Source organism: Xiphias gladius, chromosome 15 (assembly GCF_016859285.1).
Source record: "Xiphias gladius isolate SHS-SW01 ecotype Sanya breed wild chromosome 15, ASM1685928v1, whole genome shotgun sequence".
NCBI classification, from domain to species: domain Eukaryota; kingdom Metazoa; phylum Chordata; class Actinopteri; order Istiophoriformes; family Xiphiidae; genus Xiphias; species Xiphias gladius.
The window spans coordinates 18,186,733-18,207,316 of record NC_053414.1 but is presented as its reverse complement, the minus strand read 5'-3'; the positions used below and the strand labels follow the sequence as shown (position 1 = coordinate 18,207,316).

The 20,584-nt window shown below is 45.1% G+C and overlaps 1 protein-coding gene across 1 annotated transcript in view; it reads right to left on the bottom strand.

The window, feature by feature from the left end:
- ptprdb (protein tyrosine phosphatase receptor type Db) overlaps positions 1 to 20,584 on the bottom strand; it is a 93,193-nt gene that overhangs the window by 8,021 nt on the left and 64,588 nt on the right. The window contains exons 18-33 of the mRNA XM_040146910.1: positions 20,240 to 20,266; positions 19,373 to 19,490; positions 18,427 to 19,014; positions 17,880 to 17,974; positions 17,033 to 17,289; positions 16,313 to 16,403; positions 15,036 to 15,260; positions 14,706 to 14,866; positions 13,657 to 13,668; positions 12,895 to 13,007; positions 12,084 to 12,181; positions 9,840 to 9,963; positions 7,341 to 7,516; positions 4,047 to 4,166; positions 723 to 733; positions 72 to 357 (exon numbers count right to left, since the gene is read on the bottom strand). Coding sequence (XP_040002844.1) covers positions 72 to 357; positions 723 to 733; positions 4,047 to 4,166; positions 7,341 to 7,516; positions 9,840 to 9,963; positions 12,084 to 12,181; positions 12,895 to 13,007; positions 13,657 to 13,668; positions 14,706 to 14,866; positions 15,036 to 15,260; positions 16,313 to 16,403; positions 17,033 to 17,289; positions 17,880 to 17,974; positions 18,427 to 19,014; positions 19,373 to 19,490; positions 20,240 to 20,266 — 2,502 coding nt within the window. The remainder of the gene's footprint in view (positions 1 to 71; positions 358 to 722; positions 734 to 4,046; positions 4,167 to 7,340; positions 7,517 to 9,839; positions 9,964 to 12,083; positions 12,182 to 12,894; positions 13,008 to 13,656; positions 13,669 to 14,705; positions 14,867 to 15,035; positions 15,261 to 16,312; positions 16,404 to 17,032; positions 17,290 to 17,879; positions 17,975 to 18,426; positions 19,015 to 19,372; positions 19,491 to 20,239; positions 20,267 to 20,584) is intronic.

The window sequence follows — 20,584 nt, the reverse complement described above, 5'->3', positions numbered from 1 at the left end:
GTTTTATGAACCATCATAAATCAGTTGGACCTAATTTTACAATCTTCAGGTACATGGTGAATAGTTCTCACCTTGAACTCCAGCTCCATGCCGGTGACATTCTCTCCTGGTTCAATCTGCGTCAGCCTCTGGATGTAGGAGTACAGGTTCCTGGCGGGGACCTCGGTGTTCCCGCAGGTCACAGCCTCCAGTAGTGCATCATGAATGAAGATGTACTGGTCCTCTGTCTGGACCATGTAGTTCCTCTGGGAGCGCATCAGCGTGACGTGGCCGTAGATATCGATGGTCTTCTCATGCTTGATTCGCTCCGTCATGGCGTCGATCACGATGAAGCAGCCTGTGCGACCAACTCCGGCGCTGAGCCAAAACAGGAAGGAACAAAAGGGGGAACAGATGGTGATGTGATTTTCTCACATAACTTGGGGTATGTAATGTCGAATAAATAATTTTCCTGAGTGTGTGCTGTGTCCGAACCTGGTACAAATCTGGCCCTGCTCTAACATAGTGTGCCTAAATCAACTTAATATCACAAAGATGCCAGCCGGCAATATTTCCAACAAAGGACCTAAAAATTGACACCAGCGACGAGTCAGCATCACACTGGCATTAAGAAGATATCCTTTCCTATCGACACACAATCCAGAAATATAATACGTTTAGCTGCCCACCCAAACACTTTACATTTTTGCTGTGCTAGTACCTAAACGGTGAAACACCCTGACCAAGCAAGTTTCTGCAAGTGAATAAAAACCTCTTTATATTGTTAAATTAATACCAGTGTGTATGTGTGTGTGTGTGTGTGTGTGCACTAGCATGTGTGTGTTGTTCAGGTAGACTGAGATTCGGTCCATTGTTTGATACAGCGTCTGGTTGATATGTTAAGACACATTATGATGGAGTCGTGTTGGGATAATTAAATTTGACTGATCATCCTGTTAGATACTCCATCTGACTGCTACGGAAGATTAGGAAGAGCTCCTCTCCTGCCAACCTTTTCACCCCCCTCCAGCCTTCATCTCCCTGCCTCTTTATCTTCTCTCTAAGTACCCTTCCAACCCTCTCACACCGGCCCGACCACTTTTTCACTTTCACATTTGTACGTTTTTTTTTTAGACTCCACTTTCTCTCCACCTTTCCTTCCCTTTAATTCATCATTTCCATTCACTATTTCCTGGATTTGACCTCACCTTCTCTCTCATTCTGCACATACAGTATCTCCTCCTCTAAGTCCCAGTCCCTCGCTAACTCCCCCTCTCAATCATTGTCTCGATCCCCTTTTTCTTCCCCTTTCCTCTCTTCCTCCACATCTATACCTCACTAATTCCTCCCTAGAGCTTCTGCTCCATATTTCATCTGCTACCCTCCATCTTCTTCTCTCCTTCAATCCCTGGTAAGAGCAAATAGAAGCTTCATTCCAGCTCTGGAGCTCAACAATTTGCCACGACTGTAATGACAAGTTGCCAGAGTCTTCCTCCAACCGGTGCATGAGCCTCTTGCTGCTCAGACAGCAAATCGTTTGAATATAAACTTATGAACCCAGATCTACCACCAGCTTTAATAGTCAACAGTGAAAGCTTCATATAGAAAATAGGGTGTCAGCATGGTGGCTGCTGTTGTTGTTAAATCTTAGAGATGTTGGAGTTTATTAAGAGAGGAATGTTTGTGTTCCAGCCAGTGAGGATGGTTTGGGGTTTTCATAATGGCAAGTCAATATCATTTCAGTCCTGGACCAGTGAATGATTTTATACAAGTGTTCTTGGACTCTTGCTGATTTTCACAGACTCCCAGGCTTTTGAAAATTATGTTGCAGAGTAAAACCCAAATAACACATAAGTGTTTCATGCAAGCGCACGCACGCACGCACGCACGCACGCACGCACGCACGCACGCACGCACGCACGCACGCACGCACGCACGCACGCACGCACGCACGCACGCACGCACGCACGCACGCACGCACGCACGCACGCACGCACGCACGCACGCACGCACGCACGCACGCACGCACGCACGCACGCACGCACGCACGCACGCACGCACGCACGCACGCACGCACGCACGCACGCACGCACGCACGCACGCACGCACGCACGCACGCACGCACGCACGCACGCACGCACGCACGCACGCACGCACGCACGCACGCACGCACGCACGCACGCACGCACGCACGCACGCACGCACGCACGCACGCACGCACGCACGCACGCACGCACGCACGCACGCACGCACGCACGCACGCACGCACGCACGCACGCACGCACGCACGCACGCACGCACGCACGCACGCACGCACGCACGCACGCACGCACGCACGCACGCACGCACGCACGCACGCACGCACGCACGCACGCACGCACGCACGCACGCACGCACGCACGCACGCACGCACGCACGCACGCACGCACGCACGCACGCACGCACGCACGCACGCACGCACGCACGCACGCACGCACGCACGCACGCACGCACGCACGCACGCACGCACGCACGCACGCACGCACGCACGCACGCACGCACGCACGCACGCACGCACGCACGCACGCACGCACGCACGCACGCACGCACGCACGCACGCACGCACGCACGCACGCACGCACGCACGCACGCACGCACGCACGCACGCACGCACGCACGCACGCACGCACGCACGCACGCACGCACGCACGCACGCACGCACGCACGCACGCACGCACGCACGCACGCACGCACGCACGCACGCACGCACGCACGCACGCACGCACGCACGCACGCACGCACGCACGCACGCACGCACGCACGCACGCACGCACGCACGCACGCACGCACGCACGCACGCACGCACGCACGCACGCACGCACGCACGCACGCACGCACGCACGCACGCACGCACGCACGCACGCACGCACGCACGCACGCACGCACGCACGCACGCACGCACGCACGCACGCACGCACGCACGCACGCACGCACGCACGCACGCACGCACGCACGCACGCACGCACGCACGCACGCACGCACGCACGCACGCACGCACGCACGCACGCACGCACGCACGCACGCACGCACGCACGCACGCACGCACGCACGCACGCACGCACGCACGCACGCACGCACGCACGCACGCACGCACGCACGCACGCACGCACGCACGCACGCACGCACGCACGCACGCACGCACGCACGCACGCACGCACGCACGCACGCACGCACGCACGCACGCACGCACGCACGCACGCACGCACGCACGCACGCACGCACGCACGCACGCACGCACGCACGCACGCACGCACGCACGCACGCACGCACGCACGCACGCACGCACGCACGCACGCACGCACGCACGCACGCACGCACGCACGCACGCACGCACGCACGCACGCACGCACGCACGCACGCACGCACGCACGCACGCACGCACGCACGCACGCACGCACGCACGCACGCACGCACGCACGCACGCACGCACGCACGCACGCACGCACGCACGCACGCACGCACGCACGCACGCACGCACGCACGCACGCACGCACGCACGCACGCACGCACGCACGCACGCACGCACGCACGCACGCACGCACGCACGCACGCACGCACGCACGCACGCACGCACGCACGCACGCACGCACGCACGCACGCACGCACGCACGCACGCACGCACGCACGCACGCACGCACGCACGCACGCACGCACGCACGCACGCACGCACGCACGCACGCACGCACGCACGCACGCACGCACGCACGCACGCACGCACGCACGCACGCACGCACGCACGCACGCACGCACGCACGCACGCACGCACGCACGCACGCACGCACGCACGCACGCACGCACGCACGCACGCACGCACGCACGCACGCACGCACGCACGCACGCACGCACGCACGCACGCACGCACGCACGCACGCACGCACGCACGCACGCACGCACGCACGCACGCACGCACGCACGCACGCACGCACGCACGCACGCACGCACGCACGCACGCACGCACGCACGCACGCACGCACGCACGCACGCACGCACGCACGCACGCACGCACTCCACTGCACACGTCATGTTACCTTGTAAAGGGCGAAGGTCCTGACAGAGTAGGTAGCAAGCTCCACTGTGTCCAGTAGAGTGACCTGGATCAGGCCGTAGGTCTCTGTGCCCCGGGTTGGCCAGTACTGATCACACTTCACCTAAAAGGGAAGAGGGGAGAAACTGTGAGATATGCAGAGCAGTTTAGATATGTCTGTACTTGGCTGCATGTGCACGTGTACAGAGGCAAAAAAGGAGTGGAGTGTTGAAGCAGATCAGTGAGAGGGTTTGCAGAATTCAGACAGTAATGTTCAGAAAAAAATGGGACAATATAGAGACAACCCAGTGTGTGACAGGAGTTTTCGTAAGTGTGTTGGGTGAAGGTAAAGAGTGACAGAGAGAGACAGGGGGGAGAGAGAGTTCTGATTTCTGGGGTGTATGATCCTGCAATTGGTTTTAATTACTTGAAAACTGTGCGGCATGAAATTGCCAAAGGTTGGTGGGCTCTCACAAGGCCCCACCAGAAAAGCCAAGTGATGCCTGCCGTTCAGCCCCCACATATTTGACGTTGTACAGTGCCCTACATTCCAACCCCAGAAATCCCTACAAAACTACACCCTGTACACCAAATCCCAGCATTCCTAACCACCAAATCGCATTGAATTCCCCTGTATCAGGCAGTCATATTTGTAGTTCTTCAGCTCGGCCTCAGAGACCACAGAAGCGAGAGGAAAAAATCCCAGAGGAGAGAGAAGAGGGGAGGAGGGCTTTGGTATAATCAGGCCAAACCAAACGTTATGTGCTGATCCCTTCAGTCCTCACATCAAAGACAGCAGGGAGCTCAGTTCAGCTCGCTCTGCATTCCACTGCTCCAGACTGGGGATTATGCGTTTTGGCCCGGGACGTTCAGGCTGTAATTACAGCTTTTCAACTGTTGTTTTCCCACCAGACCTTGAGACACTGTGGGGACAGGAATGGCCGTCTACGTAGGGGGGCTACACCACTGTCAAAGACTAAAAATGATCGCAGTAAACGCCTGGTGTAAAGACTATATTATCCATTGATATATGGGCTAACACCATAACTGCGCCCTGCGCTTATGTGGTTTGATTGGTGCTAAAAGGAAGGATACTGGCATGATTCCCACAGTAGGACCATCTATGATCATCGGTGTTGTTACTGCGTAAACACAGAATGGCATAATGTTGAGAGGTGTTAAATGAGATCATTTTCTCCTACAAGCAGCCCACTACTGCCTCAAAAAGTATATACAGAGGTAGGGGGGTCATGACAAAAAACTAAAAATATTCAAATTGAATGTTTTCATCGCTACATAATGTTGTAACTACTTTATTGAATTTTGAGAATTTAAAGGAGACATTCACAAACCAAAGATTTATCCTGTTTAAGAGACAGCAGCAGCGTACTGCTTACAGTTAAGTGCTCTGCAGTCCTTCAGCAAAACTTCAACTCCTCATGATAATGTAGTCAGGGTATGAAAAAATGACACTTTTTGATGGCTACATCCTATACTGCATAGCCACAAGATAGGAAGGGAGAAAAACAGCTGTGGGTGTGATCATGCAAACTGTGGACACTAATGTGCACTCTTTCTGAACTGCAGTGGTTACAATGACACCCATTTCAGTTAACTATGAGTGCCTTGTGGTGAGCTGAAAACAATTCAGCATTCTCACTCAACGCACTGGCTATTGCATAGAGAAAAAGGGGAAAAAAAGCTGAAAAAAGGCACTGAATAGTGAAAAAAATGGTAAGGAGAAAACCATGTGAGGTGAGGTTGCATTTTAAAAGGGATTAGCAATGGAGAGAAAGAGAGGTCTTGCCTTAGAGAAGAAATAAGAGGGCATCTGAGGGTCAAACAGACACAACAGAGACAGTTGGAAAAAGTTGAAAAGGAAACAGTTTTAACACAAGGCACAGGTTAATAGGAAAAGAAGCACAGATGAGAGGAAAGGATCATTTTCTGAACAGGGCTCTGGACATAATTGGATAGCACTTAACCATGATTCATACCTCAAGCCATTCTTGTTCATTTTATTCTAACATGACATTCTCGTTACATTGGATTTTTACTCAAGCACATATTCTGTTAACAACAGCAAAATGCCTTGAAGCCAAATGATTTTCTAATTCATTACCTATTCCCCATTTTAGCTGTATTTGTAATCCCCCCAGGTCTTGCTCATCATTCTACTCTATTCTGTTTTAGTTTATTTTGTTCTGATCCACGACATGCCGCCTTGTGCTACCCTGCATCCCCACCCTCCTTCTCCTTACTGTGATCCCCTCACTTACCCATCCCACTTTTATCTTGTTCATCATAATGATGTTGGCTGCTTTTTGGTTTATTCTATAAACTATTTTTGTACTGCACGTCATACCCTGCCTCTACCTCTCCTCTCCTCTCCTGTCCTTGTCTGTTCTGTTCTTTTGAATCCATCTTGACTCTAGTGTCCTACCACATCCTAAAACGCGAACATCCTGCCCTCCCCTGGTCTGTCCTGTACCTCTACACTGCTGTCAAACCAACCGTATACCATTTTACCCTTACTCAACTCTAACCTAACTGTACTTTATTCCTCTCACTTTACTGTGCTGTAACCTTTAATATTGATCCTGCCCTACTCAACTCTTTCCTATTTTCTTTAATCATACTTGTCTAACTTTCACATCCTATCCTTTGTTGGATACCCTATTTATCTTACCCTTACCCATCCACGTCTTCCTTATCCCACAATACTCGACTTCTCTTACCTTCCATCATGAAAGTCTGCCCAGTCATATTCCACCATACCCTTTCCCATTATACACTGTTTTACTTTACCCTATTTAACTGTATGTGCTGCCAGTGGAATATCCAGTTGGATACTATACCTGTCATTGGTGTTCTTCTGAAAATTGGTTATTTCGTGCTACTACATGGTCAAAACCCAAATTTTTTCCTTAGCAAACATTAACACTCATCATGATTTATTGACTTCTAACATGTTGCTAATGTTCAAAACCTTCACTGCAAACATTGCTGAAAAAGTGTGTATTCTGTGTATACTGGTCTACCTTGTTATACCTCCTTGACCCTAACATACTCTACCTTACCCTTCCACTCTATCCTATACCACTCTAGTCGCCCCTGCCATATCATACCCCACACCCTTTATCCCAGTCTGTCCTATACTGTGTTCTGTGCTTTCCTACTCTACACTAACTCTGTAGTCTATCCTATCCTATCCTATAGTGCCCTATGCCAGTGTTGACAAGACGCCGTCCTACCCTGTGCCACGTACCCCCATCGTATCCCGTCCCCTCTTTCTTACCCGTGACTTCTCTTCAAGCTTGGTCATCATGATAATATTGGCTGTGTGCTGCTCCCAAACCATCCTCCAGAAGTCCCCGAAGGTCTCAGGGAGGGAGCCCTGAGTGGCGATATAGGCATTCTGACGGCGGTAGCCATCAATATAGTTAGCGTTGATGTAGTCACTGCCTGGGACACCTGCAAAACAAGGAGAAAGTGGAAGTTAAGGAGGGTGAAGGAAAAGGACGGAAAGAGAAGTGTGCAAAGTGAGTAGGAGAATGAATTGTGACAGGCTGATGTGAGTGAGAGAGGGAAGAACAAACAGAGAGAAACTGCTGAAATACTGAATGGCATTAGGTTAGTTGAATGTCTCTGCACAGATCAGACAGAAACGCTCTTTGTCCATGTAATTTTCTTTGGATATGAACCTGAATCTTATTGTGATTCACGGTGAAATAATCTATATGGATTATTTAAAGTCTACTGCCATGAAAGAAGGGTTTATGTTACAGTAATAAAGAGTTTGGATCATCTGAGGTCATGGCAAGGAGATTAATGTTTTCACAGGACCAAGCGTCCTTTGGTGTTGGATTGTTCAGCCGTCTTGTTTTATAATACATGCTAAGACGATCATGGGCCTAATCTGAGTATACTCTGGATGTGTCGCTTTGAATGGCAATATGACTGTAAGGCTGTCTCTGTGTAAGACTCGGCTGACACTGCTTGTCCTGGAAGGGATTGTGTGTGTGTGTGTGTGTGTGTGTGCGTGTGTGTGTGTGTGTGAATGTATGTGTGTGTGTGATGTGAGAGACCGTCTGTGTGTGTTAGATTTAGGATCAGTCCTGCTCATCTGGGGCCTAATACCATAATCCCAAAAATCACTGAGTCACAGCTCAGCCATGCACACATACACCAAAACACCAAAGTACACACACAGACATACACAAAGACGTTTACGCGTACATTCAGCCATGACCCGATTCTGCCGAAGTGGGACACAAAACTCCTTTTGAGTCGTCTGTTGGCAGTTTACATTTAAAAAGATAGAAGTCAATGAGTACACAGTAGAATCCCGACAGGAAGAAACTCCCGCAGCTGATTCTCTTCTAGCATCTTATTTTATGAGCATGACTCAGTTCCATACAGTCGTAAAACCCCTAGCCATCATTGCACACACACACACACACACACACACACACACACACACACACACACACACACACACACACACACACACACACACACACACACACACACACACACTCACACATGCATTGAAATGAGAAATGATAGAGGAGTGTGGGGTTTTTATACATACAATTCATTTTAAATGGGATGGGGACAGATGGTAAGACGAGCCTCTAACATATGTTTATCAACTTCAGCCTTTAAAAGACAGCTTGGCTAAATGCTTTGATGTGCTACAACTTTATTGCAAGGGTTTACAGCAGAAGCACTGTGCAGATAAAACGAACACACACATACACACACTTCCAGTCAATTGGTGGCTACACTGGCTTGCCAGAGAGTGTGTGTTCATTAATGAGTGGTGGAGACTGGGAATCGAAGTGCATATCTGTGCTGGTGCGCATCCTGGGCATGTGTTTTAAATCTATAGTGGAATATGTGAATGTGTGTGTATTTGGACATGCTCAAGAGTATATGCGTTTTCTAAGCTGAAAGAAAGACAGACAGCCAGTACTCCAGGACAGGCGGGGGTGGAAGGGCTGCTCGCACATGCTCTGCCCAGATAAGGCTCATCTGTTTGGGCTTGGCCTCCCACTGCCTCCCTCTCTCCACATTGGAGCTGCCAGTTTCTCTGCCTAAGGTCTTTCCCAGCCGAGGCGGGTGAGTGCGCTTCAAACTTAGAAAAGGACTGAGACTATTTTTTTTCCTCTCATTTTAGACCATTCAAAAAGATTAAATCCAGGGAAATGGGTGCACCATAAAAATATATTAGTAACTAGGCTATATATAAATTGTGAGCCTAATTTATTTCCATAGATATTAAAATGGTCAAGTGAGAGACCATATCAGTTATATGATGTGGTGCCACAGAGGGTGGAAACAGCAGTTTGTATAAATCCAGAAATAATCATTTTTATGGTGAATATCTGATGCAGGCACAGCATTTTGCATGTGTTGTACGGGAACTGGCAATGAAACACAAGTTTGGACTATTAATATCCCATCCGTCATGGGTAGCAATTCTCACACACACAAATTAACACAGACACCCTAATGCACGTGTATGTACTTCAGTACTTGTGATGACTCTCACTGACGTAATGCACTCCCTAGCCTCTAACCCCAGTCTCCTCCATCATAACTAAATGCCCAGTCTACACCCTTACCATATCCTTAACCCTTAAACCAAGTCATAAACCTCAAAAAGCACTTTAAAGAAGTGAGGAAGTGACCAAAATGCCTACGCTTCCTAAAAATGTCCTCATTCTCAACATCTAGTACAAGTACAAGAGTGCACACACACCTGCACAAACACGCTAGAAGCGTGTCTTACCCTCAATGCTGGAGAGTATAACCCTGGAGTGATCATAGGCAATGACGTTGGCGTAGCGGTTCTTTGGTTTGTTGACCTCCAAGTTGGAATTCTCCCATGTGAACTGCTGACCGGGGTCGATGGACTACAAGACACATAAGTCAAGGTCAAAGCAAAGAACAAAGATCAACAGACAGACTTGCTGAATGACCTAAGGTCTTTCTTTTCAAGTTGTTTTAGACAGTGTGTGTGTGCTTTGGTCAAGTTTTTGTTTCCAGAAATGCTTCAGTTCTATTAAAAATGTAATTATTGGTTTTCAAACAGTCATTGCAGCCTGTGGTGTGTCAGTGGCATTATTTTCTGACAAATGACCACCGCATACATGCTTGGGATAGTCATTACAGCAAGGAAAAATCCTTTTTTTTGAAAAGCTGAAAAACTAGCAAGTAAAAACTGCCACTTTTCAACCCTATGCTGGGTGTAGTGCTGTATGACGTGGCGTACTAGTGCTGTATGTACTGTCTCTAATATCATCATCATGCATACACTATAAGCATTACGATTTAAAATCAAGTGTTTGCACGGATATTGTTATATCTTAAAATCTGCCTCAAAATGCAGAAATTGGCATCTAGGAAGGCCAGAACTAGACAGTTCCATCAACACGAGCCTATAGGCATTGTCCAGTGTTGCTATACCATATCCCCACCATTAGAAACCAAGTACAAATTGAAAATTAAAAAGGCTTTACTGACAGGAATGTGGGAAAATGTGATATCCCACCTCTAGAAACAACAGTGGTGCAGAGACTTTCCACTTTTGACAAAAAAAAACAACAAAAAACCCAAAAGAAAACAAAAAAACATAGCTACCAGAGAAAGATGATAAAAGCACAATAAATTCCTCTGGGAGAGAAGTGATGGTTGTGTTAGACCAACACATTAAGTTCCTGGAGGGTAATTACAGTGTAACCATTACTGTTAGCTGGGAGAGGCAGACATGAGGTCATTATGAGGCTGTCGATGGAGAGGGATGAAGAGGAGAGAGCCAGAGCAGTTTAGCAATTCTGAATATTTTATGACACATAATTATGGTTTGGTTGGGGGAAAAAATGGACAGTGGTGGTATTGGATGAGTGCATGTATGTATGTGTGAGTTTGTGTGTGTGTGTGTGTGTCTGAGGTTGCTTTCCAAGCGCTGCCCAACATCATGTGTGTCTGATTATTATACCGCAATCGTTTCTGGCCTCTCTATCCCTCTCTCCCTCGATCCCTCCTCCATCCATCTCTCTCGTTCCCTCGTTAAGGGTTCAGTACCGAACAAAGCACACAGTCATGCAGAGAGAATGCGTGGCTCAAGCGAGTGGTTCCAACTCACACCACAATTACATACGGCTTCTCCCTCACTGTCTCTTCCACCATCCTTTACCCTCTCTTCCAACGCTTTTCTCCCTAAAACATCCTTGCTCCGTTTCTTTACTCTTTGCATAATGTGTCCTTGTCTTCTTCTATATACATGTCTCTGTCACACACAATTAGTCTCTCTCTCTCCTTCTTCACCCATAGGCCATCAGTTTAAACAGTTTTTTTTTCGCAAGGAAAAGAAAACATTTTTACCCATTTAATAGCTCTCTGTGGCGCTCATTGTAATGCTAACGCTATTTGCAACACAGCCAGGGAAATATTAGAAAATATTACGACTGATGTGTTTTTTTATTATTGAATTATTGAATTATTGGTGTTCAGCACACCAAGTTCAGGCACATTGTTATCTCCATGTTGATGCTTTTTTTGTTCCAAATTAACTGTGCTGCAAGTTGATGAAAACTAATCAAGAAGCGTCTTTTTTTCGCAGGGAACACTTGCTTCCTATATCTCTCGGCGAGTTCGCTGTCTGTTGCTGCTTCTTTATTTCTATCTCCTCCTTCTCCACCAGAGGAAAGAAATGAGGGTTTGATAACCATCTGGCTGTAAGCAAACTCTCTTTCTGAGCTTGCAATCTCAATTTCCCTCTTACATTTGTCTAGATAATAGCAAGACAGTAGAGAGAGGAAAATGTGCTTTATCTTGTATCGTTCCATGAAGACGAATCAAAATGCAACTTAACTGCAGAGACTATGCGAGGCGGAATTTTATAGCGCTCGCCTTTGAAATTGAAACCGATCAAAAAATGATGAGTCAAAGTTAAATATGTCTGTGACTGCATCAAAACCAGATGAATTTCCCAAGTTGAAGATTTTCAGGGACAGATAATCAGTATTCCTACCTCGTACTCTTGTGAGAACTTGAGATTGTCGTTTGCCTTGAGGCGCTCAATGTGATCTGCCAGCTCAGAGATGGGGACGGGTGGGTGACTTGCCATGCCTGCCAAGCACAGAAATAGAAAAAGAGGCCATTTCGATACATGAACAACTAAACTCTTTTGGAGGAAATGTTAAGGGTTAGGATTCTCAGAGGAGGTGTTGTTTAGTGTTCTGTCCATGGTCAGCGGTGGAAGTAAATGGAAGTGTTTTTTTTTTTTGTTAAGTGACCATTTTCTCTCTAGGCAGACAGAAAGAACAATGTGCGTGTTCTGAAAGTTACTGAGGCACAATAACATGTCCTCAGAGTAAATGCACACTGCTGGTGAAGATAAAAAAAGACTCTGATACAAGCGGTTAAAATATTTAGCATGAAAAAAAAAATTGGGGTTTTTAAAGAGGTATTCCAGAGGCATTTTGATGAAATGTTATCAATTCAAGCAGCTTCGTCCTATTTGGGATGGACGGTTAGTTAGCATGACAATTGGAAAGAGAGAGAAAGAAAGAAAGAAAGGAGGGAAGAAAGGAAGAAAGAAAGAAAGAAAGAAAGAAAGAAAGAAATATGAAAATAATGGTAACAGAGAGAAAAAGAAGATCTATGGTGGACTAAGACCAACTAACTTGACAAACGCCGATAACCGCGGTACACTGATACACGGTAAGCTGAAAAGGGAAACGACATCAGGGTTAATCCTATTTACACAAACACAACTAATACTTTGGAAATCACATATCCAACTACAACGGTGTTTCTGTGTATCTGAATGTAAAGTCTACCTGGAGTCTGGAAGTTAATTCTGCGTAGCTCCACAGGATCAGTGGGATGGTGAGATGACATTGCTTTGCTGCAAGGAAAACTGCCCTTCCTGCCTTCAGCCTCAGCTCTTTTTCTGGAATAACACATCAGCAGACAGCATTTTATTAAATAAACTGATAAACTGAAACTTTTACTGCATGAAAAAAAGCAGGATCTGTGAAAATGTCGGATTTGTAAACTTAAACATAACCTCAATTTTTGGGATTTTGATGAAATTAATGGACCACAGGACTGTGAGTGTTAAACTTCAGAGAAAATCCACTTGGACAAAATTGTTACTTGAACATTTACGGGGATAGCTGTAATTCTCAGGAAATTTCTGTTTCAAATTCTATCAGAGGTTTGGTTGACTACTGGTTTAGTGTTGCAGCTTTTCATATATTAATGACCAGCTCACTGTCTGAGATGATGGTGGGTGTCTGCTTTGCCTGTCTCCTCTGGAGTTAGAAGTGACATTAAAGCTATCGAAATGAAAAACACTTTTTCCTACTCTGAATATTTACAATGTGATTTTATGCTCACATCTTTATCCAGTTCGCTGGTTAAATTGCACAACTTCCAGTGTACAATTTATCCAGTACATTCTAAGTTACTGTACAATCATTAAAGAAACATCGGGCTAATCCTGACTCTTTTTGGATCTGTTATCTAAAGTATTCTTTGCAAAGGCTTTTCAAGGAAAATACCCCTTTAGGAAATGGTAATAAATTGTGTTTGTTTACCTGTCAGGTTTGCTGGATCCAAACAGGGAGAGGGGAAGATAAAAGAACAGACAAAGATGAATAACATTAGTGTTCAATCAAAAAACTTTAGGGACTAAAGCAATGCAGAACTAATCACTCTACCACCCCATTAAAGCTAATCACTTTGTTATTACTTATGTTAGATATGTAAACTAGCACCTCCTGTAGACACAAGGATGACCTGCGAATATAAATCAAAATGACAAAAACTGTATCCCCTGTTTTCACACATTACTGCATACACATGATCAGCCAACACACCCTCACACTGTGACATCTACTACATAATTACACACTGGAAAACATACCACAAAGTGCAACTTAGCTAAATGTGATACATTAATGGCTGCAGACCACCACAAGTTACACTCTAGGGCTTATGAACTTTACAATATTACCATCAAGGTTAATAAGTTTGCTATGCCACATTGTTCACAGCAATTACTTGTGTGCATTAACAAAGCTTTCGCTAGAAGACCAGATGATTATCATGAATAATGCTAATGGGCAATAATGTTATCTTCCCGAATCTGCTCTGTTAGCTAACTTTGCTCCCTGTACATAGATTTAAAAACAGATTACACAGAAAACAATGACATTTCTATGAGAACCTGTGAGCAGATTTTGAAAACCCCCTCTCAAATGAAATAGCTCATGAAGCCGATATAAAAGATTATAAAGTGTGTGTCTGTCCCAAAGATAATTTCCATTATTTCTTGTTTATTACCCTGCTCGGTTAAAGGTGACTATCTATAGGCAAGGAATATACTAAAATATACAGTACTTGAAATAAAGTATATGGCCCAAAAAATATTTTGAATTCCATACAAAGTGGACCAACAAGTCAAACTGGGAAAGAAGATAAGTTGAGTATCTGTTGCATTTCTGTGAAGAGTTAAGCTTCCTTTCTAATTATTTTTATTTTCTCATATTGACCAAAACTCTTGCTCTCTTTCTCTTTCTCTCACCAATCCAGTGATTTCTAAAACAGTTTTTACTTCTTCCTGGGTTCATAATGCTCTCCTTACCTCTTGAAGAGGAGAATGGCAATGACAATACAGACGATGAAGATGACAGCCAGCACAGGTCCCACCACCCAGAGCAGCCCCTCCTCTTCGTCAACCATTGGCTTGGGATCCGCATCCAGTGAGGTCACAGGGTCAGAATAAGGGCTAGTGGCATACATGGTCTGCAGGAAGACATGGTTTGATTGTGCATTTCCACATATTAATTAGACAAAACTGTTTTTAGATGGATGAACTGTGTGTGTGTGTGTGTGTGTGTGTGTGTGTGTGTGTGTGTGTGTGTGTGTATGTGTGTGTGTGTGCGTGCGTGTGTGTGCTTGTATTTTTACTCACATTCTCAGAGAGGTCTAGCAGTGCAAGGAGAAAGAAAACGTACTCCTGTCCGTTCTGCAGTGGACGGTTGCGGAAGTCACCATAGTTTCGTCCGTCACCCAGTGTGAACTCCAGGGGGAGGGTCTTAAAGTGAGCAGTGACATAGGCCCTGGGATCTGATTGGCCAGCCTGTCTGCGGATACGAAGGGCACGACTGACACTTGTCCTGTTGATCTCTTTCAGGAGCTGAAAAAAAAGAAAACAGAGCATGGGTTGACATTGATAAACAGAGGAGAAGGGAAAAGGACAGGATGGAGGAGAAAGTAGGTAATTGAAACAAAGGTAGCTAAAAGTTTGACAGAAACGATGATAAATGACAGAAAATAGGGGAATAAAAGTCATTAATTGGTTCTAATTTTCATCAAATATATACTAAGTTCAAACAAAGTGCAACATCAGTCTATGCCATCAGAAACTGCAATTCAACAATTTAATCTGTCTGATACGTTCAAAGCAATGAAGTCATATTTCTGCAATTGTAATATTATGATATTTTGAGATTGTATTCCTGAGTTTTTATAACACACACACACACACACACACACACACACAACCACACACACACACACACACACACACACACACACACACACACACACACACACACACACACACACACACACACACAAACAAAATAAACAAACAAACAAAAAAAAAAAGATGGAAAAGAATGTAAGTTTTGGCAATTTAACCCCACACAAAAACCCTCATCAGTGAAGAAACAATGGGCTTTGTGGAGCATTATCACCAAAGAAAAAATGTCTTCATCATCAACTGAATTGAAACCGCATTTACCCACTGAGACAGTGGGCACCGTGAAAACTCTTTTGAAACTAATCTCACACAAGAATGTGCTGTCAGAACAGCGTGATGAGTTGAGGATGAATTCTTTAGAAAAAGACAGGAAGTGGAATTAGATGGAAAATGGCATGTGAAAGTAATGTTAGGATTGAACGGGCAATGGTTGGCCAGGTCAACTTTACATAATATGATACTTCAGTCAAGTGAAGTGAAAACACCTGCCAGAGACTCAGCACATATCTTTGTTTTTGTGACTTAGTCTTGTTTACATAGCCTTATTACAGCACTTGGCCTATACATTTTCATCTATTTGTGTATCTACTCCTTATCATATTTAATACTGATCATTATTCCCATCAACCTTATAATAAGCTCTTCATTATGACCATTATTTAGCTACTTATTAGTGTCAGACTCCTGTCTGCTGCCTGTTTTACCTCATCCAGGTTCATCTGATCGGGCTCCTCCCAGGGATTCAGGAACTTCCCTCTCTGCTTCTTCAGTGGCACCACCACCACGTAGTAACCCCTGAAACATAGCATGGATGCACTGGGTTCAGACTCAAGTAAATATAACATGGACTAGAAATTTCTGCAATTTTCCCATCCCTGGAGAAACATCAGTGCTCTGACATTACAAGGAATAGGTCGACAGCTTGATCGCGGCTGTAGCTCGGGATGTAGAGCAAGTCTTGGACCAAGTCACCTAAGCTGGGAAAGACTCTGAGACTAAAAGAGCAAAATGCTGTTTGGGACCCCAAAACACCCTAAAACATTCTTGAATTGACAGAAACAAACTACAGGCCATGCTTTACGGATGAATAAGATATACTGCTTCCTTTTGGTGTCTATACTTTTTCTTGGTTAAAAAAAGCAGATAAGGCTATCAGCTTTGTGTTTTCCTTTGGCCTGTTGTGGGAGTTCCCAGACTTGCTTTGCTGCCAACTCAGAGAAATCTCTCCTGATAGACAAATAAATCAATAGCAGCATCAGGAGGAAATAGTGAAATTACCTCACAGGGTCTACAGAACAACTCATTTGACGATAACCTAATTGGGGCAAATTCCGCAGTTATCACAACACTCACACCTATTCAGCAAACTAAACCAGTTGTTTAAGATTGTCACTAACATCCCTCACTCTGTCATCCATCTCTACCTGACTTTAGCCGTGGTTTGCACTGTTGGTAACTGCACAGTCACCATGCCGTCTGCGTTGGTTTTTCCCACCACGGTAGGTTTGGTCTTCAGGATGTCTGGGGCCGTGGTGGCAGTGACGCGGTGCTGCAGGCCCCCGGCGCTGTTTGCCCGGTTTGTGAGCAGAAAGGAGTACTGGGTGTCCGGCTCCAAGCCAGTGATCAGCTTCTGAGTCTGCTTGCCGTCCACTTCAACAGACTGGCCCTTTCCATACAGGATCTGGACATGGGGTGGGTCACATCATTGAGAGTTATATTTAATACTACATTGGCTAAAACTCACAATATGGCGCATACTACAAACTTTAGTTTGTAACTGATAATAATTACTGATACTTTTATTTACCTTAACAGAGATAAAAAGGTATTTATTTTGGCTATTATCAAAGACCGTCCTTTACTTTTCCCTGTTTTATATGTATATTTGATTATACTTTAGCACAAAGTCTCCCCATTTTGCTTTTGGTGCTGTTTGGTGTTGATGCAGACTAAGCACTTCCTCTATTTATTTTACATCAAAAGCCTTCCTGCATTTCAAGGAGTATAATCCATTCATGTCTCTGCTGCCATTATCACTTATTAAAAAAAAGGAGTTGAGTTTCATCAGCTTAGCACCAAGAAAACTAGGCAAATGGCTGGAAAAGGTATAATCCATTATGCTAACATTACAATGTGAACCATGTGAATTCTATTATCCCTTTATTTCTGACCTGGCTTTATTTGTTCGTACTATATTTGAGACCTGGCTGTTTTTGATCTACATTTTTTATTTAACTACATTTAAACATGGCAAAATGAAAATCTACTTACGGTGAAGGGTTGGGCAGGGTTCTTGTCTCGGATCTCCCAGGACAACAGAACAGAGTTCTTCATGGCTGCTTTTACTCTGAAGTTGGTGGCAAAAACTAAAGTACAAAAGAGAAGAAATAAAAGAAAGAAAGAAACAAACAAAAAACAAGTTAATGATTATGATTCCACAGTCTCATTTCATCTCTCTGCTGAACCAAACATAATGGCCTTACCTGTGTATCATTCTCTAGTTCCAGTCTCAAGCTAGCTATCTGCTCTGTTCAACACACAGTGAATGTGACTGGACAGGGATACTTGCCTAAGGCCCAAAACTCTTACCTTGATTTGGGAAAAGGACGTTGGGTCTAAGACTACAGTGACAAGACAACGAAAAAGGACACTTAGGATGTTGTCATCAGATGTTGTGCGTCTGAGTGTGTGTGTGTGTGTGTGTGTGTTTGTGTGTGTGTACTTGTGGGACAATATATGCAAAGTTGTGCTGATAGGAAGCACGTCTTGCATCCTGAGCAATGAAGATGGGTTGTTAGAGATTCAGTGTGAGTCCTACCTTGGTCTAGCCGCTGCGTCCTAAACTGGACACTGGGGCTGTACGGCCCAGGGCCGACAGCTGTAAAAGCGCACACCCTGACATCATACACAGTATCGGCACTCAGACCCTCCAACAACACACTCGACCCTGGAGCAGGCACCACAACTTCTGAGGCGTTCCCTCGACTGTTTATATCCTTGTATAGCACTGAGTACTTTGCAATTTTCCCATTTTGCTCAATTAGAGGGACTGATTTCCATGCCAGTCGGAGGGAGGTGGCAGAAGCTTCCTCAGAGATGATATTTTCTGGATATCCACTTGGGGCATCTTCTGAAGTAGTCACCTCATTTACCGCCTCCTCTCCGTAGCCCATCTTGTTACGGGCAGAGAGTCTGAACACATAGTTAGCTCCCTTGTGGATGTCCTGGGCGGTGTAGCGGTTCTCCATTGTAGGGAACTCCACCACCGTAAAGGGAAGGACGTCGATGCGGCCGAAGGTGAGGCGGTACCCGAGGAGCGGGGTGGGTGGGTTTGGTGGTGCATACCACTGGAGCAGAGCAGTACCTGAATCAGTGGCACTCACCATCAGTTTGGGCTTCTCAGGCACTAGAGAGGGAACCAGGGAAAGCAGGAGAGAGAGAATGATGAAGCAATAATTAGAGTATAATTGCAAAGCACGTTATTCATAACCCCAAGCAAAACTGCAAAATACGCTTAATCGGCACCAAATGACTGGCTTCTTACTGGCACAGCAAGGTGTGACAGAGTGAGACATAAACCAATTCAGAGATTTAATGGGCTCTAATGATAATTAGAGATGCCACTGTCTCAAAGATCATTAGTAATTATGTGTGTTTGTGTGTGCTTGTGTGTCTCTACATCTTATCATTTGTGCAAGAGTTTGTGTAGACCAGTCTCAAACTGGGGGGGGGGGTCATAGAGCCACTTTTGTAGACCCACTTACATGGAAGAGCAGTGCAGACTGTGACAGGCTTGCTGCGAGCACCATCACCTTTGGCAGTGTAAGCCCCCACTGATACAGAGTAGGAAGTGTCTGCCTTCAGATCCCCAAGAACAACCTCCTGCAGGACCACAAAAAATAATGTCAGCTGTAAAAGGCAACTATTTTTGTGTGCCCTCAGGGCAAGGACCAGGGCTGCAATGTAATAAAAAATTCTAGGTCAAACTGGTCAAAACCAGTCAAAAAAGGGCACCCTCAGTGACAAATAGGTACAATTCTATGCTTTTTTCTGACAGTATACCAAAACATACAGGTATCCAGCTCTTTTCTCAGGCCAGGAATTATTTTTTGAAGTGATTTTTCTTTCTTTCATTGCTGACATAGCTGATGCTTTTGGGATTTGGTGTGTGATCAGCTCACCAAAACTAAGAATTCAAAACAACTATATCAAATGATATCAACAGACCTCAAGACATGGGCTATTCTCTACACAAAATGACATTTAACTATGTAGACTATCAAAACTAATTTTGATTTGTCTCTATCTAAACGATGAACACAATATTTTCATAATTTCTTGGCCTGTGGAAAGCATAAATAATCGCAACATTTTGGCAATATGCACAAATTACTCATATCATCAGTTATCTATGTGTTTTTCCAGGGTCCTTTCTTAAAAATCCTGGAGGACAAAATCTTGGAGAATGTAGAAATGAAAAAAGTAACCTCCTGCTGGGTTTTCTGGGTTTTAAGCCCTCATTCTGGCCCTAGGAGACTTTAAAGCTACAGTCTCATAAATATGACTCATCTACTGTACATGCTTTGTTATTATTATTATTAAATAATATTCTTAAAGAAAGGTTTACTCACATATTCAGCTGAGTCATCATATTCCCACTGAATGATGGTGCAGCGTAGAGAAAAGAGAAAAAGGAGTGAAACACACAACTCAATATTTGAGATAAAATCTAAAAGACTCTTTCATTGTGTCTTTTCTATACTTAAATCGCATGCACTGTCTTTTACTGCCATAGACCTATCAATGTGAAATTATCAGCCATAGGTCCATTATCTAACCTGTTCAGAAATGTAATTAAAATGTAATTTTAAAAAAATATGTCATGCAATTAATGTTATTAAAAAAAAAAAAAAAAAGCCTGTTTGACCTAATCAGATCAGCTGCCATGTAAAAGAATGAATCTTTTTATTTTAAAA